This window comes from Cervus canadensis, chromosome 9 (assembly GCF_019320065.1).
Source record: "Cervus canadensis isolate Bull #8, Minnesota chromosome 9, ASM1932006v1, whole genome shotgun sequence".
Taxonomy (NCBI): Eukaryota; Metazoa; Chordata; class Mammalia; order Artiodactyla; family Cervidae; genus Cervus; species Cervus canadensis.
This window is the reverse complement of record NC_057394.1, coordinates 67,455,479-67,477,442: the sequence shown is the minus strand read 5'-3', so window position 1 is coordinate 67,477,442 and position 21,964 is coordinate 67,455,479. Positions and strand designations below refer to the sequence as shown.

The window sequence follows — 21,964 nt, the reverse complement described above, 5'->3', positions numbered from 1 at the left end:
ATCCATGTAACGTTGTTTGTTATGAAAGCTGGAGTTTGGATCTAAAAATAATTTATAATGAGAGTAATTGGATAAAGCCTTGAATGAGAAAGGTTAACTGTTGCTGTCCACCCTGTTGTTGTAAAACTCCCTCGAGGTCAGTAAACACCCTGGCAGGCCTCCGCTACTCACTGTCCTTTTAGAAACCCTACATCTTCTCTCCCTTTCCATGGCCCTGACCCTCCGGCCGACCCGACATAACAAAACCACTGCTTCCCTGTAGGATGCAGATCACGTCCATTAATTCATATTAAGGTGCGAGTAACTGACAGTGGTCGGATGTATCATCCTTCCCGGATGTATTTGTGTTTAAAAAATACAATTGGGAATCAGGGGAGCCTTCATGGAAGAGCTGACATCTGCAGGCTGAGTGGAGGTTTTCCTTGTGGAGAGAAGGAGAGAGCATCCAAGTACAAAGAGCTGTCATAGAAAGAGGAGGAACTCAGTTCCTGCTTGATTACTCTGAAGTTAAAGATTTTTGGAAACAGTGCTTCACAAATGACGCTGGTGCTTCATATTGTATCACATCAGGAGACGCATAATGTCAGGATTTTAAACTTGACTTTGGTAATCCCCAAGGCAAAACAAGTGAAACTTGGCATGGAGGTATAGCCACCATTTTTGAAAGTCCTGGTGATGAAGTATGGGGAGTAGTATGGAAAATGAACAAAAGCAATTTAAGTTCTCTGGATAGCAAGAAGGGGTTAAAAGTGGAATGTATGCCCCAATAGAAGTTACTGTTTCAACTCAAGAAGGAAAAGAAATAATCTGTCGAAGTTATCAGATGACAAATTATGAGCGTGTTCCCCCATCACCCCAGTATAAAAAGGTCATTTGCATGGGTGCAAAAGAGAATGGTTTGCCACTGGAGTACCAAAAGAAGTTAAATGCAATAGAACCAAATGACTACAAAGGAAAGGTCTCAGAAGAAATTGAAGACATTATCAAAAAGGGGGAAGCAAAGACTCATTAGAACTTAATGGAATATATCTACATATATTTTCTCTATATGCTAATACCTTTTTAACATTTAGAACAGGGATCTGAGATGTATTTCTGTTTAATATGTTTCAACAGTGTTCTGGAGGGTTATCTCACTTGGGTGATTCCTTGTTTTCAGACTGTAAAAAGACCAAGGCAGGAGTTAGACAATTGAAAGGGGGGCTATGAGAGGTGTTGGAATGCATGACAGTTAGGTGTGAGTACTCCTGTGAACCCTTAAAGTTACTTTATTGAGTTTATCTGAAGTGTATTTTTGCTCTGTGACTGAAGATAAATTTGCAACTTAATGATGGTGCTGGTAAATTGCTCAGCTCTGGGATTTTTTAAAATCAGCTTAATAAGAGCAAGCAAACTGAAGAGACAATTGATTATAAAATTTTTTAATTATTTTAAAACTATTTAAAATTTTTTAAATTATTTTAAAATTTAAAAGATGGCATAATGTTCTTAGAGGAATAAATGTATTTGTGGTTAAAAAAAAAAATACAATTGATCCATGCCCGTTGATAAAAATGGAAAATCCAGATAAGCAAAAAGAAAAATAATTACCCCCAGTATCATCAGACAGAATTGCTATTACAAATTTAGTTTCCATTTCTCAAGCTGTTGCCTGTGCCTGTATTAACATAGGTGGGAGAGGATACTTTTACCATGTGAAGAAGGGTTTTAACCTCCCCGCTGCTTTCCTCTCTCTCCCTTGCCCCAGATTTATCATCCAAGAAGTAGCAGTATACTATACTTGTCCACACAGAACCAAGTGGATAGAATTACAGAACATGCCCCCATCCTTGAGAAATTCATGCGCTCACAGAGGCTGATAGGTAGCAGTTATCATTTATTTTTGGAAACCAGTTTCCTTAGATGTTTATGTCCACACAGATCAAGTTGACATCTTAAAATATTGGATTGGCCACCTCCCAACTCTTCAAGGGAGGGATCAAGTGTGCGGAGCCTGCTGCAGTGCTATGTTTTAGGTGTCTAATCCCTTCCCCTCTGGAAGCCTCTCTCAGTCCCCCAGTCAGAAGAGGAGGACTCTGCATTCTTGTAACCCTGTCTGTGTCACTTAAGTGGCCTCGTTTTGTTATTTTTGATATCCACCTTCCCAACTACACGTGGGCCCTTCAAGGTCACACTTAGAATCATAGAATCATATATTGTTTAAAGGGGCCTTGGGCGGGGAGTAGGGGAGGATGAACTGGGAGATTGGGATTGGCATATATACTCTTCTATATATAAAACAGATAACTGATGAGAACCTACTGGATAGCATGGGCAACTCTTCTCAATGTTCTGTGGCCACCTCAGTGGGAAGGAAATCTAAAAAATGGATGTGTGTGTGTGTGTATAACTGAATCACTTTGTTGTAGAGCAGAAACTAACACAATATTGTAAAGCAACTATACTCCAATAAAAATGTTTTAAAAGGGGGGTGGGGCCTGGGTAGGTTCAGCTCACACACAAGGAGACTAAGGCTCAGAGAGGTTGGATAACCCACCCAAGTCCACATAGCTTTTTAGTAAACTAGAACCTAGTTCTCTTAAAAGTACTTTTAGGGACTTCCCTGGGAGTCCATTGGTTAAGTCTTCATCTTCTGATGCAGTGGGTGCAGGTTTTATCCCTGGCCTGGAGCTAAGATTCCATGGGCCTCCTAAAAAACATAAAATGAAGCAATTTTGTAACAAGTTCAACAAAGACCTAAAAGATGCTCCACATCAAATAAGTACTTTTTTAAGTCCAATGGTGTTAGACATGTTGCCAGAAGCCTGCAAGCTGTGAAAATCATTCAGTTTTGTGGATTTTTTAATGGTCAAAAAAATTCAACCTCAGTACATTTTTGATCGTCCGGGTCTATTCATTATACTTGAGGAGCCTCTCAATTCCATTGTTCTGTGTTTGCTGATCATGTTCTGTGTTCTGTATTTTTAGTTAAAAAAATAAATATTCTGTCTTGGCCTCTCATTTTTGATTTGCTGTTTTGTGCTGAAAGGAACCATGTACAGAGTTTTGGCATTTCTTGGTTACATTCTGGGAGTCGGGCTGCTTTTGGTCCCAAGGGTGCTGGAGGTGGGGTTGATGCGATCTAATCACTAAGAACTGGAAGCAGGAATTGGGTCTCACCCAATTGGGTCCAGGAACTGGGTGGGTCTCATGTGCTTCTGAGCGCCCACAATTTGAACTCTCTCGGTAAAGCCTGTAGGGAGATGGGACCGCAAATTCATGCTCCCTGCAACAGCGACATCTGGCGGTCATGGGGTAATTTGAGAGGCTGATCTGTGGGTTCTGACCGGATGCCCTGATTGTATTTATTAATAGTAAAGCAATTGCTTGTCACTGTGGAAGCCACTGCCCTTTCCCGGGGAACCCCGTTTCCTCCCATGACACGCCCACCTCTAACCACCCAACACCCAGGAAGCAGCAGCTTCCTGCCTCCTGGGGGCCCTCTCCCCCCAGCCCCACTGGCTGCCTGGGTGCGAAGCAGTGGACTTGGGCCATCTGGCAAGGGTCAGCCACCAGCGGCCAAGGTAGGCCAGGCCTGGCCTGCATTCTGGTGCTTGAAGGCCAGTGATTCACTGCCCGCTTGGGCATCAGGTGGCTGCGGTATTTTTAGTGTCCCACTCTGGAAAGCGTCAGTAGTTCTCTAGCCCGAAGTTCTGTGTAGAAAGGGTTCCGTGATCATGATCAAAAGCTGTATACTCTAATCCTGCATGCCTTGCTTTTGTTGTCGTTCAGTCGCTCAGTCGTGTCCGACTCTTTGCGACCCCATGAACTGCAGCACTCCAGGCTTCCCAGTCCTTCACCATCTCCCGGAGCTTGCTCAAGCTCATGTCCATTGAGTCGGTGATGCCATCCAACCATCTCATCCTCTGTCTTCCCCTTCTCCTCCTGCCCTCAATCTTTCCCAGCACCAGGGTCTTTTCCAATGAGTCAGCTCTTCACGTCAGATGGCCAAAGTATTGGAGCTTCGGCATCAGTCCTTCCAGTGAATATTCAGGGTTGATTTCCTTAAGGATGGACTGGTTTGATCTCCGTGCAGTCCAAGGGACTCTCAAGAGTCTTCTCCAACACCACAGTTCTTGCTTTAGAGCCTGGCTATTCCCATATTATCATATTAAGGGCTTTGAGATGTCCTGCAATGGAGAAACCTGTGTAATTCCATTAAACCTAGCACCTCCCAAGCTTGTTGGACCACGGAACCCTCTTTTCAGGCCAACAGCCCTTCACAACCTTCATAACCGGTGGTTCACAGATCCCAGCTTGGGGAGCGCTGGCCCACATGCCACAGCCACGTCGTGAGAGCTGTCAGCTGCCTTGACACGTGGCTGCATCTGCACCCCAGATGGCATCTTCTTGGATGCCAGTTGCTCCCGAAAGTGAACCTGAGCTCATCGTGAGTCAGCCCTGCCTGGACCATTGCCCCAGTCCTAATCCCGCTCCGCCCTGGCTCTCCACCACCTCCCAGCTCTCCTGGTAGCTGAACCACTAGGCGGCAGCAGGGGGGAGAGGAGCCCCCCACGCCTCCACATCTGTTGCAATCCTCTTCCTCATGCCCCCCTCCTGCCCTCACCCCAGATCAGCACCCAGAGGGTGCTGCTTGCTTTGAGGCCAGGAGCCCCTTAGACAGCAATCTTCTTGCTTTTTCTTGCTTTCTGCCTTTCGAGTCCTCATCCTGTGTTCCCCAGCATCTGCTCGGAATGCCCTGGGCCTGCGAAAGAAAGTGAAAGTGTTAGTCACTCAGTCACATCTGACTCTTTGTGACCCCATGGACTGTAGCCCCCCAGGCTCCTATGTCCATGGGGATTTTCCAAGCAAGAATACTGGAGTCTGTAGCCATTCCCTTCAGGGGATCTTCCCCACCCAGGGATCAAACCTGGGTCTCCCGCATTGTGGGCAGATTCTTTACTATCTGAGCCACCAGGGAAGCCCCTGGGCCTGGGAGGAGCCTTTTATTAAGTGAATCAGTCTCACAGTTCTGACTTGGAAGACTTCAGCCCTGGCTACCCTGGCTGGCATTCTGAGAATGTATTGCCCTTTTTTTTTTTTCCCATTAAATCCAAGCAAGATGTAAACCACAGCCTTTGAATCTGTGAACTGGTCCTTCATCCCTGGTTTCCCTCCTCTTCATATCCCCAGACCCCCACGTTTTTGGTTGAGTCCCTCCCACTTGGCAGCCCCATTCCAAGCAGAGCTGGTTCTGCAGGAAGAGCGAAGGTGGTTTTGTTACAAGACTGGGTGCGATTAAATCCCAGGGGTCCTGCCAGCTGAGGTACATTCCCCCTCTGTTGCATGCTGTCTTCCTCCTCTCTGCTTTGATCAAGATTGTATAGGAATCTCTGTTTTAAGTCTATTCCGGGATCTCTGGCTTCCAGAACCCATTGCCTGCTCTCCATTCTTAACTAAAGCCTGCTCTCAGCATAACATCTAATCCGTATATTCACATTAAGTTAGAATCAACTGAACACCCACAAGATGGAAGAGAGTTTTATGGCCAGGGACTCCTCCTGGGAGCACGTGAAATCAGAAAACCAAGGAATCTTAAGAATTCCAAAAAGCAGTTTCACACAAAACTGAGAAGTAGCCATTATCACTGCATCTTCCCCCTCAACATCCATATGCCCCTGGCGTGACCATGTTTATGTCAGACTGTCCTCTGTAAAAATGTCAAAGCACATGCCAAGTTTGTAGGACGTTTGTCATCCACCACCCCTGTCTGAGGTTAGTTCTTTTCTTAGCTCGTAAATGATTCAAGACTCAAGCTGTTTTTATGATTTGACCTTGGGATACCACCCTTGAGCATTATTTTATAAACCAGTGAAATCACAGTATAAAACTATAGATACGTGGTTTCCAACATTTAGTGCCTGTATTAGTCACCCAGCACCATAGGGGAAAAACACACAATAATCTTCTTAGTGGCATGCAGTGGTAAGCATTTGTCTTCGGAGCCCTGTGGGTGACCCAGAACTGGCTGATCCCAGCTGGCCTCAGCTGGCCATCTCTGCTTGGGCAGCAGTGGCTTCAGGTCTCTGGACTGCTTAGTAGCTTTTTGTTTGTTTTAAAATTATTTTATCTTTGCCTGTGCTGGGTCTTTGTTGCTATGCTCAGGCTTTTTTCCAGTTGCAGTGAATGGGGGGTACTCTCTAGCTGTGGAGCGAGGGTTTCTCATCGCGGTGGCATCTCCTGATGCAGAGCATAGGCTCTAGGGTACAGGCTTAGGAGTTGTGGTTCATGGGCTTAGTTGCCCCTTGTCATGTGGGATCTTCCCACAGCGGGGATCGAATCCACGTCCCCTGCATTGGCAGGCGAACTCTTAACCACTAGGGAAGTCCTTGGCGGTTTTGCTATCCATGCCGCTCATCCTCTCCTCCTCAGACAGCCGGCTAGCTGAAGCTTATTCTTCTGATGGCAGAGTCAGCAGAGGGAAGCCCCCGCGTGCAAACACTGTTCAAACCCCTGCTTGTGTCTATCTGCTGACAGCCCATTAGCCAAAGAAAGTCACATGGCCAACCCCAGTGTCGACAGAAGGACACTCCATCCACGATGAAGCCATAGCAAATGTGGGAATGGAGAAAGGAGTGAAGAATCGGGGCCAATAATACCCCCATGCTCACCGGTGGCACACAAGAAAACAATAAAGTGTTTCTTCAGCCAGTTGCTGCTAGCAGCGTTGCAAAGGTGCTTCAAGGAGCCCATCCAGTCCTGGGAAACTTCTGAAGGTTAAACAGCTCACAGGCTCGCTGTGGCCAGAGAACCAGGTGACCACCCTGCTCAATCCAAGTCAGCTTCTGGTGGGAGAGGGCAGCCCGGGAGGCCAGGTGAGGAGGGAGAAGTCAGCGGAGGTGTAGAGAACAGAGCAGTCAACCAAAGAACTCTTCCACAGCTCAAGATGCAAACCTCTATGCTCTGAGGCATTGATGCCAAGGAAAGCAGAGGGCAGAGCCTCTGGGCCAGCCAGGTGAAGGCCAGCGCTAGCCGAAATCTGGACAGGAAGGAATACCAAGTAGGCAAGCCCTACAATTATTTGGGTTTAGATGCTTAAATTAAGTGGCTGACTTTATTTTTTTGGGCTCCAAAATCACTGCAGATGGTGATTGCAGCCATGAAATTAAAAGATGCTTACTCCTTGGAAGGAACGTTATGACCAACCTAGACAGCATATTAAAAAGCAGAGACATTACTTTGTCAATAAAGGTCTGTCTAGTCAAGGCTATGGTTTTTCCAGTAGTCATGTATGGATGTGAGAGTTGGACTATAAGTGTAAATCTATGGCTGATTCATATCAATGTATGACAAAACCCACTGAAATGTTGTGAAGTAATTAGCCTCCAACTAATAAAAAAATTAAAAAAAAAAAAAAAAAGAAAGCTGAGCGCCAAAGAAGTGATGCTTTTGAGCTGTGGTGTTGGAGAAGACTCTTGAGAGTCCCTTGGACTGCAAGGAGATCCAACCATTCCATCCTAAAGATCAGTCCTGGGTGTTCATTGGAAGGACTGATATTGAAGCTGAAACTCCAATACTTTGGCCACCTGATGTGAAGAGCTGACTCATTTGAAAAGACCCTGATGCTGGGAAAGATTGAGGACAGGAGGAGAAGGGGACGACAGAGGATGAGATGGTTGGATGGCATCACTGACTCAATGGACATGAGTCTGAGTAAACTCTGGGAGTTGATGGACAGGGAGCCCTGGCGTGCTGCGGTTCATGGGGTCGCAAAGAGTCGGACACGACTGAGCGACTGAACTGAACTGAACTGAAGCAAAGTTATCCGTGATGTTCTGGTTGCTCTTGCCTTATTTATTCTTTAAAATGTAATTTTTATTTTTATAAAAATCATACAGGTGTCTAGTGTAAGAAGTGAAATAAAACCCAGAGGCCTATAATGGAAAACAGCAGTCTCCTGCTTGGGGCTTCCCTAGTGGCTCAGACGGTAAAGAATCTGCCTGCAATGCAGGAGACCAGGGTTCGATCCCTGGGTTGGGAAGATCCCCTGGAGGAGGGCATGGCAACCCACTCCAGTGTTCTTGCCTGGGGAATCCCATGGACAGAGGAGCCTGGCGGGCTGCAGTCCATGGGGTTGCAGAGAGTCACACATGGCTGAGCCACTAACACACACACAGTCTCCACGCCCACCGCGTCGTAATTACCTCTCCCCAGAAGCACTGTCTTAGCTGTGTCTTGTCATATTTTCTCTATGTTTTCCCCCAAATTTATGTTGTTGTTCCTTGATTTTTCAACCTTACACAGCATCTGTTTTCCTACCTTGGAAGAGAAGAATTTAACCCTGTCACACTCTCCCCCATGCTCCACCCACACACTTATTTCCCTTCCTCCATCCTCCCAGCAGAGATGTTTTGGTTAAATGAATATTTTACTACTTATATTATTATGACTTAAGTAAAAACTTTTCACAACTGAGCCATTTAGTATACTGTATTTCCTTTTGGTGCAACTTTTGTTTCCTCAAGAGGTTGTGGTTTTTTTTTGGTCTGTTTGCTTGGTTTTCTCTTGATAAATGCTTATCAATAACACAGCCCTAGACTGTCAGAACTGCGGATTTCACTGATGCAATCGAATAGATAAGAGTCAACCACTGGGTTTTTTGGTAGGTTTATCTGCAACATCCTTCTTCTGGGAACCACGCGTTCTCTTGTTCCCTTCTATACGAATTGCTCTGGAGGCCGTCACAGAGCTGTTCTCCAAACTCCTCTGCTGCCCTCTGGTGGTGAATCTCACCATGCCTGCATCCCTGATCATTTCAGTTTCTTCTCTTGAAGGAGCGTGACGACCAGTAGCCTTTTTAATAAAAGATGCTCGTGTTCTCATTTATCTGAAAATGACATTCTGTCCTCATAAATGATTGATAGCTTGATTGGGTGTAAAATTCTAGGGGAAAATAATTTTCCCTCAGAATGTTTTCTCTTAACTTTCCATTTTGAAATAATTTTCGACTTACAGAAAGTCGCATAAACATTACAGAATTATATCTAATGCCTTTACCCATCTACCCCTAATGCTAACGTCTTATGTAGCCGGGATGCACGGAGAAGTGTACATCAAAAAAAAAAAAGAGGCAACTAAGCAATTAACTTCAGTACGCTATGTTAACACAGTGGCAGACTTTGGATCTCGCCAGTTTTTCCAATCATGTTTTATTTTCCAGGATCCAATCTAGGACCTCACATTATACTGAGTTGCTGAATCTTCTTAGGCTCCTCCATCTGAACCGGTCCTCAGTCTGTCTTTCATGGTCTTAACAATTTTGAAGAATACTGGTCAATTATTTTGTAGAATGTCCCTCGATTTGGATTTTTCTGATGTTTTTCATGATTCGGTTGAGCTTATGGACTTTGGGGTGAGGATACCACCGAGCCGATGTGCCCCTCTGCCCACCTCATATCAGGGCTCCGTGTTGATGCCATACTCACGACTCAGGATGTCCATCTGCATCACTTGGCTTGGTAGTTCATGCTAGGCTTCTCACTCTTATTATTATTTTTCCTTTTATAACTAGTAAAAATTCTGGTAGACATACTCTAAGATAATGAATATTTTTATCCTCAGACTTTCACTTATCAAATTTTAGCATCCATTGGTGAATCTTGCCTATAGTTATTAATAGAATGTACTTAATAGTAATTTTCTATTTGCCTCATTTCTTTTACAGTCATTAATGAAATTCTTTTGTAAGATGAAGCTGTTCCTTCTCCTCCATGTATTTAGTCATTCATTTAGTTATTTGTATCAGCACGCACTCATCGATATTTCTTTTATCCTAGGGGTTATCGTACAATTTTATTGTTCAAATTGCCCTCTGAATTGAAGGCTTTGTTCCATTATCCTTTAAATTTCAGTATTGCTGTTAAGTTTAATGCTATTCTGGTTCTTGACCTTTAATATGTGACCTGTCTTTTTTAGGATGTTCTGAAATTGAACAGTATTGTGCTCATGTTTATAACATGCATTTGTATTGGGCAACTCCATAGACTTTTTCAAGCTGGAAACTCATGTGTTCTGAAAAATGTTCTTGTTTTATTTATTTATCTAATATTTCACCCCCTCTAATTTTTCATTCTTTCTGATTTTTCTGGGACACCATTATCCCGATGCTAAAGTTTGAGACTAATCCTCTAGTTTTCTTATGTTTTAATTCCCAATTTTTCCTCCTTTATCTTTTTGTTCTGCCTTTTAGGAGATTTTTGCTTCTACTGTCTTCCAACTTTGTGCTGGATTTCAGTGTAGATTTCCTAGAGCGCTTTCTTGGTTTCTAAATTGTTTTTTATAGCCATGTTGCTTCATGGATGTGAGATCTCTTATTTCTAAGGAGATTTATCATTTGGGCGAAGTTTTCTTTTGCTTCCTGCAATGATCTCTTTCTCCTCTTTCCTCTGACTTGTTTTTTCCTTTCTCTCTCTCATATTGGAGACTTTTTCTCATGTCCTGTCGTCCTTTATTACCTGTTCCTATTTGAGTAAGGCATCATCATTTCTTCACACTGGAGCGATCCATCACTCACTGCCTTCAGCAAGAGATGGAGCTTTGCTTCCCTACAAGTGAGATAATCAAATGTTGTCACCTGATGGCATGCAACATGAAGTAGAGAATGTCACCTCCCTATCTCACCAAAAACATCTGATCTGAATCTAATTGCACCTTTAGACCTGACTTCCACTTGACAGCATTTACAAGTGATACGGGGACCAGTTAAATGACACACGACCCAGTCAGACACATCAGCTCTTAGATGCTTCTTCAATGAAGGGCCTGGTCCCTTCAAAATATCAACATCGTGGGGCAAACAAAAGGAAGGAGGACTGTTCTAGGAAGGACAATAAAGAGACATAATAACCAGATGCAATGACATTCTAGGGACAGTGCGGGAAATCTGAATATGGATTGAATATTGGAATGTATTTGGGAACTATTTGAAATTTTCTCAGGTGTGATAATGCATGTGGCTTAGAGCTGATGAGATCCTTATTCTTTGAATAGAGATACTGAAATTGTAGAGGTGAAATATAATGTCTGCAGTCAAATGGTTCAGAAAAATACTATATGTACACACCTATACCTAAAGATAAAGCAAATATGCTAAGGTGTAGCAATTGTAGCGCTTAAGAGGTAGACATGTAGGTGTTCATTATAGTGGGTTTCTTTTCAGCTTTTCTGTCTGTTTACATTTTCCATAATAAAAAATGTAGGTGGAGGAAAGAGGAAGATACCAGAAAGCTTCTAGAAGCTCCTGTGAGTCCTGGCTCATGGGCAGGCAGGGCTCATCCCCTGGTGAGCCAGCTGGTTCATCCGGGGACCTTCAGATGTCAGGGTTGTGTCTTCTCTCCAGCCAGCCAGTTCCTAGAGAGGGGCTCCCAGTTCCTACCTCCCTGTGTAAACCTCACTGCCAGCCCCTGGGAGCTGGAAGCGGGAGGGTCCAGGCAGCCTCACGTCAGTTCACACACTTTCAAGGAATTTTTTTAATAGATATCTCATCTCATCTTCAGCTGGGTAACACCTCCAGAGAATAAACTGAAAGCATCCAGTTGTCCAGACTGAATAAAATAGCAAAGGAATCTGAGGCTGTGTCTCTTCATACTGACTTTCCACAAATTATGTTTCCTTTGTTGCTCCATGAGAGCCCAAGTCCTGAGATGTCCTGGGGTTTGTGTCAGAAGGACTTGCTTGTGTGAGGCTGTGTAGACCAAGATTTCTGGCCACACTTCTGCAGAGATTCAAATTCTGCTGTGTGACCTGGGACAAGTTGTTTAACCTCTCTGTGCCTCATCCCCCAGATCAGGTCAGAAACTCTCACACTGTTGGGGGATTATGTAGGTTAATACACCTTCGACACACCAGTGCCCAGCACAGAGTGAGTCCTTCAACTGAACATACACACACACACATACATACATACATCCCAACCCCCAGCAACTTATATTTCCACTTTCTTTGGTCTGTGAGTCACTTTCTATCTTCTGTAATAGTGCTATCTCAAAAAAAAAAAAAAAAAAAAATTGTGCTATCTCAAGCCTGCCAGATTCCCTTCTGCTTTCTTTGTCCCTGTGGGCTTTGGTGTTTTTTTTTTAATCCCTTTATTGTCCCTCCTGTCAGATATGGGGAGACGGTAGAGTCACGTGTCTATGTGCATTTCACAACGTGGAACCACAAGTCTCAACAGCTTGCTTGCTTTCTCTGTCTCTCCTGAAGCAGCCCCCCCAAGTAGTACATTCGTCATAGTCTGGCCTGAGCTCACAGAGTGTAGCAGGCAGAGCCGGGGGAGCAAATGCCAGGCTTCTTACTCAGGTGTGGATCCAGCTCCTAAAGTTCTGAAGAAAATGCTGAGAAACGCCTCGGGATGAACCTGCTGATTGCATGTCCCATGAGCTCCTTTCTGAAATCCCCTGAGTCACCAACACTTTCTGAGGGGAAGGAAGGGTGTGTGATGGGTCCACCCCAAAGCTTGTGTAAAAACCTCGTGACCCGTGGCTGTGACAGAACCTAACAGCCAGCCGGCTTCTCCGCCCCACCGCCCAGAGCTCTTGATTCCTGGGGATCACCTGATCGACCCGGAGAACTCAATCTTGTCTTCAAAGTGGTAGAAGGGGGCACCTCTGCCCATGACTTCCTTGAAGAGTTTGGAATGCTGGTTTAATAGAATTTCTCCCCAGGCAGAATAGTTGTTGTTAAGTCACTAAGTCGTATCCAACTCTTTGCAACCCCATGGACTGCAGCACGCCAGGCTTCCCTGTCCTTCACGTCTCCCGGAGTTTGCTCAGACTCATGTCCATTGAGTTGGTGATGTTATCTAACCATCTCATCCTCTGTCGCCCCCTTCTGCCTTCAATCTTTCCCAGACTCAGGGACTTTTCAAATGAGTTGGCTTTTCTCATCAGGTGGCCAAAGGATTAGGCCCACAGAATTTTGATCTTTTTCTGCTTGGATCATGACATTGTCCTTTTACACGCAGAAGCCCCGCTCAAAGTGTACGATGTGCTAAGTCGCTTCAGTGTCTGACTGTTTGTGGCCCTCTGGACTGTAGCCCACCAGGCTCCTCTGTCCTTGGGATTCTCCCGGCAAGAACACTGGAGTGGGTTGCCATGCCCTCCTCTGGGGGATCTTCCTCCCGCTCACTCAGAGACTCTCCCATCTTGGCTCAGCCTCTGCAGCAAGAGGCGTGGCCTAAACAGGCTCATCATTCCTGCTGTCTGACTTGCATCTGTCTGTCTGCAGGGCGGGGGCTTCTGTGTGGGGCACCACTGGTCTTGAGTTGCATCAGGTGGGCTCTGAAGGAAGATGGGTCTTTATCGAGGCAACTGCACTACATGAGGAGAAGGCAATGGCAACCCACTCCAGGGTTCTTGCCTGGAGAATCCCAGGGACAGGGGAGCCTGGTGGGCTGCCGTCTATGGGGTCGCGCAGAGTCGGACACGACTGAAGCGACTTAGCAGCAGCAGCAGCAGCACTGCATGACCTGAGGTTGCAGCTGGGACGCTGGGGGTGGTGGAGGATGAGAAGGAAGGCAAGGTCCCGGCTCACCCATGTGCTCGGGAGGGGGGCCTGGCCCACTTCAGAGGACACAGCTGTCCCCAGCCCCAGAGGGAGGAGGCGAGTGAGGAGATCCGTGAGGATGGACAGACACAACCTGAAACTCAGCAGAACCAAACCAAAACCCAACTCCCATGGTTTGTAACTTTCACTGAAGGATTGCTTCTGTCCAAGAGGGGAGGGAGAAACATCAGAATCTGAGTCGGAGGGGCTCCCCTGACGCCTCACTGGTAAAGAATCCGCCTGCCAGTGCAGGAGACACGGGCTCAATCCCTAGTCTGGGAAGATCCCACCTGTCTTGGAGCAACGAAGCCACAACCGTTGAGCCTGTGCTCTAGAGCCCATGTTCCATAACTAGAGAAGCCCGTGCACCGCAACTAGAGGGTGACCCCCACTCACACAACTGGAGAGAAGCCTGCACAGCAAGGAAGTCCCAGCACAGCCATAAATAAATAAATAAAATAAAAATCAGTGAGTCAGAGAGGGAGAAACTCAACCCATATTCAAAGGGGTAATCGGCTCTCCAACGTGAAATAAACCTCACTGTATACAGTGTTTGCCGAAAGAAAAAATTCATTTATATATAAGAAGCAATAGACATGTGCTTTTCAGCCACATCAGCTCCTGCACCTCCTTACTCCTGCTCATGGGTTAATGGAAGGCAGATGGATCTGAAACGTGTGGGTGATTTGAAACACGCAAAATACCTCTCCCATAACGAGAAGACCTTTTAAACAACAAAATAAAACAGAAGGCACAATTTGTTTTTTCCTAAGGTCCCCTGTGTTGTAGCTCTGTGATGTAAGTACATGTATATGTCCATATGTGTATCTGAGCAGAGGAGCAGGAGGGAAGCCCCTCTGTCTGCCCCCTCCACGTCCCTGGTGGGCTCTGGCCTGACTCAGGAGGGAAGGCAGGGGCTGAGGCCATCCTACTGGCCACAGACTGCCCCACCTTCCAGTTGCCAGCGGCCAGGAGAGTAGACTCCCCAGTCCTACCAGCCAGCGTTGACCTGTTGCCACTGTTGCTTCCAGTGGGCAAGGCCAGCTACCCTGTGGTCTTTAGGGAAGGTTCTAAAAGAAGATGGGGTTCCACCCTCCCTCCAGAGCCGCTGTGGTTGGAATGGAAGCAGGGGGAAAGATGGGAGACCTGGAGAAGGCAAAGCCAGCCACCACCTGTGTGCCCTAGGCCATCCTGGTCTCCTCTCAGCCTTTCCTGGGACCCTGGCAACACGGCAGATGGACCCTTTTCCACTATGGAGTCATAGTTCAGTTCAGTCGGTCAGTTGTGTCTGACTCTTTGTGACCCCATGAACTGCAGCACACCAGGCCTCACTGTCCATCACCAACTCCCAGAGTTTACTCAGACTCATGTCCATTGAGTCAGTGATACCATCCAACCATCTCATCCTCTGTTGTCCCCTTTTCCTCCCGCCTTCAATCTTTCCCAGCATCAGGGTCTTTTCAAATGAGTCAATTCTTCACATTAGGTGGCCAGAGTATTAGAGTTTCAGCTTCAGCATCAGTCCTTCCAATGAATATTCAAGACTGATTTCCTTTAGGATGGACTGGTTGGATCTCCTTGCAGTCCAAAGGACTCTCAAGAGTCTTCTGCAACACTGCAGTTCAAAAGCATCAATTCTTTGGGGCTCAGCTTTCTTTATAGTCCAACTCTCACATCCATACGTGACTACTGGAAAAACCGTAGCTTGGACTAGACGGACCTTTGTTGACAAAGTAACATCTCTGCTTTTTAATATGCTGTCTAGGTTGGTCATAACTTTTCTCCCAAGGAGCAAGGGTCTTTTAATTTCATGGTTGTAGTCACCATCTGCAGTGATTTTGGAGCCCCTAAAAATAAAGTCTGTCACTGTTTCCAATACTTACGGAGTCATAAGTATTCGGGTAAATTATAGTCAGAAATAATGTTTTAATATAGGCTATCATTGAACATTAAAAAAAAAAAGGAAATCCAAGTGGCAGAAATGAAGGGGGAAACCTATAGCCAAAGCAGTTTAGTGAAGCCTGGAGTCCAGGAGCATCTTAGAGAAGCCAAACCTAGATTCTAGGGACCGGTCTGTGGTCATAGCATCTGCATGGGGATGGGAGATGTGGCCTCACTCTTGTTTGGAGGGGAGAAAATTTTGCTCTGAGCTCAACAAAAAAGCAAGAGCATTAAAGTGGCACCCCTCTCTTAAAAGGGGATTGGAAAAGTCTGCTCACCAGCTCAGCCAGGCGTGTGGAAGCAAATGGTCTATCTTGGGATATGAATGCAAAGAAAAACAGTCGCCTGTCAGAAACTGCATCTCCAGGGAGGGCCTGGGCTGTGAATGAGTGGAGAGTTCAGATTGCTACTGCCTGGGTGGTCTGTGAGCCCCAAGCAGAGAAACTAACATAATATCTGGTCTCAGACAATCGAAAGCCCCAGCATCTAGTAGACAGCTAATGGGAAACCCCTCTGTGTAGAAACCCTGTCACAACCCAGAGCACAAGGCAGTCACACAGGAAAAGCACACCCTGCTGAAGATGAGCTCACAATAAAAACAGGACAAATCACGTGCGGAGATGAGCTTCCATGAACAGAAACCAGCAGATACCTCCAGGGGGTCCCAGGTGTCCGAGGGTCTGCAGATAATGACACAGTGTGAACAGAGCTATAAACACATTCAGACCCAGCAGAGCCCAGCGGTTCTGACCCCTTCACAACCTGCTCCTCCCGTGTCCACCTTCTCAGTTCATTCCAATACCACCTGCTACATAGGCTCAAAACCTTGAGTGTCTTCAAGTTCTTCTGCTCTCAGCCTTTTCTCTTAGAAATGGCTCTCAGTGTTCTTGTCTTCTTCTCCCCTTCTCTGTGACTATGATGGGCATCCACTGGGGTTCCCTGCCTCTCCATTCCCACTGTTCCCACTTCTCTTTATTTCACCCCTACACTGCCACTAAATTAGCCTCTTAAATGGAAGCCAGACAGTTTCACTTCTCTGAGACCAACTCCTGATTATGAAAGTCTAAGCCTTCTCATGTGTGCGTGTTAGTCACTCAGTCATGTCTGACTCTTGGTGACTCCCTGGACTGTAGCCCATCAGGTTCCTTTGTCCATGGAATTCTCCAGGCAAGAATGCTGGAGTGGGTTGCCATTTCCTTCTCCACGGGATTTTCCCAACCCAGAGATGGAACCTGGCTCTCCCACATTGCAGGTAGATTCTTTACCGTCTGAACCACCAGGGAAGGCTTCTCAACTTGGATCTAAAATTTCTCTCCATTAAAAAAAAAAAATGTAGCATTTATTCATTTATTTGGCTATGCCAGGTCATAGTTTCAGCATGTGGGATCTAGTTCCCTGACCAGGGATTGAACCTGGGCCCGCTGCATTGGAAGCATGGAGTCTTAGCCACTGGACCAGCAGGAAAGTCCCTCCTTTTGGTTTTGTTTCCTGTTATAATACATACCACCTCTCACCCCCAACCTCCTGTTTCAGTTTTTTTTCTTTTCGGTTTTTTTTTTTTTTTTTTTGGCTTATTTGTCCTTCCTACACTGTCCCTCATGCCTCCAAACAATCTCTTTCCTCTGATAAGACTGCTCCCCCATCTCATCTGCCAATCAAATGTCAACCTTGGCTTAAACCTCCTAGAAGCACAATGTCGTGGAAGAATGCAGGCATCATCAAGGGCTAGAACATCTGGTTCAAATTCCAGAAGTGTCACTTAAGAGCCGTGCCTCAAGCAAGTCACAACCTCTCCGAGCCTCAGTGTCTAATTCTGTAAAATGGGAAGGATACCTACTTGGCAGAATTGGGAGACTTAGAGGTCATCTCTTGTAAGGGACTGAGCACAGAACAGGGCCCAGTACATGCACAGTAAACAGTAAGCTCCCATCCTCACCTTCATGGGAATCATGTCCTCTGCTTCCCCACCCAGAGCACCCTGAGCCTGGAGGCCTTGTTCCCTTTGTCTTTGCATCTTTGTACTTTCCTGTGTCCAACACAGGAAGTCTTGAAACACATTAACTGGCAAGAGGCGGAAAAAACCAGGCACATCTAAGCTGATGTTAGAAGGGGAGACTTTGGGTAGCGGGGCCTCTCAGACATCAGAGGGGTGTCGAGGGCCAGTTGCTATGTGTCACCCTACAGAGGGCAGAGCCACCGTCAGGAGCTCTTAGGAGGCTGACAGAAGCCCAAGAGGGAAAGAATATCCAACATTTAGAGCTGTTTAACACGAGAGCAGTTACCAAATGGAAGCAGCTTGCTATTAAAAAACTCAGATTATAGGAAGTATTCCTGGGTTGGATGAAGGATAAGACCAGATTGGTGCTTCTTACCTTAGGGAGTCACAGGTGCCTTTGAAAATCTAATGAAAGTTTCTGATCTTTTTGCAAATAATTTCAGGAGCTTCATGGCTCCTAAGTAAAAATCACCTGAAAACCCTTCTAGGATGCTATGTTCAACTTCCTCTTTCACTGTAAATAGTGAGAGGTACATTGCTGCTATACACATCTTCAGAATTCATGCCTCCCATCTGGAGGCCCCGCTTCGTATCTAAAACTCACTGCCCTTTGCCACAAATTCCATGCTCGACATATTTTTGATTAAATGAATGAATAAATGGATGAATGAAACTGATTAATCTGATCTTTAAGGGAATCTATACAAGAAAAAAGAGAAGGAAAACAGAAAACAATGAAGGGTTCTGGAAAAAGACCAGCACAGGATAACAAAAAGTTGGAGAAGGGCTGTGCATTCGTGCATTCATGCTTAGTCGCTTCAGTCATGTCTGAGTCTTTGCGACCCTAGGGACTGTAGCCCGTTGGGCTCCTCTGTCCATGGGATTCTCCAGGAAAGAATACTGGAGTGGGTTGTCATGCCCTCCTCCAGAGAATAACTAGTCAGGGTCAGAGAAGGTGATTGATTTTGGAAGGTCCAAGCTCCCGGCCTCTGTCCGGGGCTGAGTGCCCAGCCAACTTCTAACCCGAGATCCTTTGGAAGCAGACTTGACCCTGCTGGCCCTGATTGCTTGCTCTCAGAGGGTGGTGGCACTTGGGATGATTTAGGGGGCTACTAAGAACAATCATTCATAAGATCGTGAACATGTCCAAGTCTGATATTCTGATCTGATTTTGAAACCTCTTTCCCTCTGTGAATTTAGGTGTTAATTATTCTGCAGCCACTTGTTCTGTTATTAGTTTCTCAGTTTACACGTGGTAATGATGAGTTACTAAACGAATTATGTTGAGGTTTCTTTTTTCTTTGTTGTTGTTTAGTTGGTAAGTCATGTCCGATTCTCTTGAGAGCCTATGGACTGTAGCCCACCAGGCTCCTCTGCCCACAGGATTCTCCAGGCAAGAATACTGGAGTGGGTTGCCACTCCCTTCTCCAAGGGATCTTCACGACCCAGGGATTGAACCCACGTCTCCTGCATTGCAGGCAGATTCTTTGCTGCTGAACCACCTGGAATACTTAGAGTATCATTATTCCAAGAGTAGCTGATTTGCAACATAAACACCAGTGACAATAAGTCCAAAGACTTAAATATTGTGTCTAAGCCTAGGAGGGTTCCTTGTTTGATAAACAGAACTTGTGGTTCCCTCCAGGATTAGCTGGTGTTCCAGTCTGTAAGAGCAGAGAAGACAGGCTGCTCTGCCCGAATCAAGGCTCTCAGGTCTCCCGACGGCCGCCCCCTGCACCCACCTGGAGACTCGGGGGGCTGCGGTAGCTCAGGAGACGCCTCAGGGTCCCCAGGGCCTCAGGCAGCCCCTCGCCGGTGAGGGCACTGCAGGCCCGCAGCTCCCAGCAGAGCCCTGGAAACCTCCGCAGGCCCAGCCTGTCTCGGATCTTGGGCAGCGGCAGGGTGTGGGGTGCGTCCTGCTTGTTAGCCAGCACCAGGAGGGGGACGCCATCCAGGTGGGGGTCCTCCAGGACCTCCGTGAGCTCAGCCACTGCCTCGGGCAAGCGGGCCTCGTCTGTGCTGTCCAGCACGAACACGAGGACGGCCGTGCCCTCCAGGTAGTCCTTCCAGCTGGCCCTGAGCGGGCTCTGCCCCCCGACATCCCAGAGGGTGAGGCGCACCTGCCCCGGGGCCTCGAGAGGCTCCACGTTGAAACCCACGGTGGGCAGGGTCTCCACCAGCTGGTGGCCCTTCAGTTTGTACAGGAGCGTGGTCTTGCCGGCCGAGTCCAGGCCCATCATCACCACCTGGGCTTCTGCCTTGTGACTTCGGGAGCTCACAGACCCCATGGCGGCCACTGGCAGACCCTAGGGGAGAAAGGGTCGGAAGGAACACAAATCCATGTGGGCCACGGGAGAAGGGCCTCTACACCCAAGGTGATGTCCACAGTGTCATCTTTCAAACCCAGGTCTGGGCTTTGAAAGGGCAGGGAAGCAGGGCTGTGTGAGTCAGCATCAGCTGACCTATCTCTGGGGGTTGGGGTGGGGGGTGCCTGATGCAGAGAAGAGACCAGGGTCTCCCCCTGAAGACATGGAACGTCAGCTCCTATTCCTTGGTAGTTAAGGCAAGGAGGCAGAACCCACTTCTGTTAGACAAACCTGGTTGGGTGGAAGTGACTGAAGGGTGTCTTCGATTCTTGCTGGTCCGAGGCTCTGAGCCTCTGGTGTCCACCTGGAAGCCTAAACCCCAAGGGGAAGTTATCCCGGGGTCAGTGCCCTGAGAGAAGTGGGCAGGGGGCTGGTGGTGCCTTCTGCAGCCTTTGGAACCACCCCGCCCCCAGGACCAAGCTGCCACCCTGTTAACCGTGCCTATTTATAAATCCTGCTGACTGCAGACAAAGGAACCTCTCAGGGCAAAGTGGTTTCCTCCAGTGGCTTTCCGAGGTAAATCACCTCCAGAACACGACACACGTTTTTGAAGAATCTCAAGTGTTAAGACCAAGACTTGTCCCCGCCTTAAGTCCCAGGAAACCTTGGCTGGAACAGGGGAAGGGGCGTCTCAGGCCCAGGAACAGATTTCAGCTGCCCCGTGGAGGAAAATGAGACGCCCTCTGTTGAATCCTCAGGCCAGGGGTAGAAGCGTAAAAATGACAATTACCTCAGAGTTACTAGGCTGCGGCCCAAAGCTGCCCCTCTGGGTGGTCCTCCCGGGCCAGCGACTTTCAGTCCAGAGACGCTAGTATAGTGCGAGAGGATGGGGCCGCTTCCCCTTTTTCTGCTTCCTTCCCCGGGGGGCCGGGGGCGGGGCCGGCTCTGAGCCCCTCCCCCCCGGCGCCGGGGCTCCCGGAGCCGGGCCCCCTGCCCGGGCGGTGCCGCCAGGATGCCCGCCGCCCTTCAGCTCTGCACTCGGCCCGACGCAGCTCCGGGTCTCTGCCGCTCAGGCTCCGTAGGCAGGAGGGCGGGCGCCCGGCTTGGAACCGGGTCGTGTTCAGCTGCATCTCTCCTGCTCTTCCTCTCAGGATCTCAGATCCCTTCCATGCAGAAAGCTGAGAGCTGGACCTTTTCTTTCAGCTCATGCCTCCCTATGTTTCTGGTGCCTGGAGATTCTTTCGTTTGCTTGGAACCATATGTGCTAAAGAACTGCTTAAGTAGGATTAAAACAGTCTTAAAAAATAGGTCTAAAGTGTTGAAAGCAAACCTATATATATATAATATATATTAAATATATAAAATTATGTATAATTATTATAGATATATAATTTTATGGTTTATCTTATATGTGAAAGTGTGAAAGTGTTTAGTCACTTAGTTGTGTCTGACTCTTTGCAACCCCATGGACTGTAGCCCACCAGACTCCTCTGTCCATGGAATTCTCCAGGCAAGAATCCTGGAGTGGGTTGCCATTCCCTTCGCCAGGTTTAACCCAGGGGTTAAACCCGAGTCTCCAGCATTGGGGGCAGATTCTGTAACATCTGGGCCACCATAAATATATGCATATTTATAAAAATGAGTTTGAGCAAGCTCCAGGAGTTGGTGACGGACAGGGAAGCCTGGCGTGCTGCAGTCCATAGGGTCGCAAAGAGTCAGACATGACTCAGTGACTGAACTACTTCTACTATATTAAAATTAGAAGTTTAAAGTTTTATTAAAAAATTATAAAGCTGTGTTAATGTAGTTAAAATTAAGGACGATTAAGCAGCTTTCTTAATTTTTTTTTTCCTGAACAGTGTCACTATGTTTTTCCCAGTAGAAATGATGCCCCCAGAAAACAGAATTTTCAAAACATTGGCCAGTCAGAAGCCCTTGCTCCTGTAGCAGATCCTGATTTGGATCTGGAGCGTCAGTGATTTGGCTCTCATAATGGGTGACAACTCTGCTTTCCGGCACATTCTTTCATTAAAATGTCAGGAGCCAAGCTGGGGGTTGTGATTCTCTCTTTTTTTAAAAAATTCATTTATTTTTATTAGTTGGAGGCTAATTATTTCACAACATTGCAGTGGGTTTTGTCATA

General features: G+C 46.8%; 1 protein-coding gene and 1 pseudogene across 3 annotated transcripts; one reads left to right on the top strand and one right to left on the bottom strand.

Annotated features, from left to right (window-relative positions):
- Positions 1-581: 581 nt before the first annotated feature.
- Positions 582-3,525, top strand: LOC122447288 (annotated as a pseudogene). Its single transcript, XR_006271176.1, has one exon. The product of XR_006271176.1 is annotated as a gamma-glutamylcyclotransferase-like (transcript).
- Positions 3,526-16,019: 12,494 nt separating this feature from the next.
- ARL11 (ADP ribosylation factor like GTPase 11) lies at positions 16,020-20,897 on the bottom strand. 2 transcript variants are annotated; one of them, XM_043478225.1, is made up of 4 exons: positions 20,612-20,897; positions 20,113-20,193; positions 19,258-19,821; positions 16,020-16,199 (listed from the first exon to the last, which is right to left on the bottom strand). In XM_043478225.1, exons 3-4 carry the CDS (start codon positions 19,801-19,803, stop codon positions 16,128-16,130), a joined length of 618 nt encoding a protein of 205 aa, XP_043334160.1. In that variant the 5' UTR covers positions 19,804-19,821; positions 20,113-20,193; positions 20,612-20,897; the 3' UTR covers positions 16,020-16,127. The 2 variants fall into 2 exon arrangements, with proteins under 2 accessions (XP_043334160.1, XP_043334159.1); XM_043478224.1 differs by lacking the exon at positions 20,113-20,193 and having other exon boundaries at positions 20,612-20,893.
- Between the last annotated feature and the right edge of the window lie 1,067 nt (positions 20,898-21,964).

What these genes read in the sequence shown, in the direction of transcription:
- ARL11 (XM_043478225.1), bottom strand. Translation starts at nt 19,803, where the DNA reads ATGGGGTCTGTGAGCTCCCGAAGTCACAAGGCAGAAGCCCAGGTGGTG. An exon ending in GCAGCCCCCCGAGTCTCCAG is followed by an intron (nt 16,200 to 19,257) that starts GTGGGTGCAGGG and finishes CATTATCTGCAG; the next exon opens with ACCCTCGGACACCTGGGACC.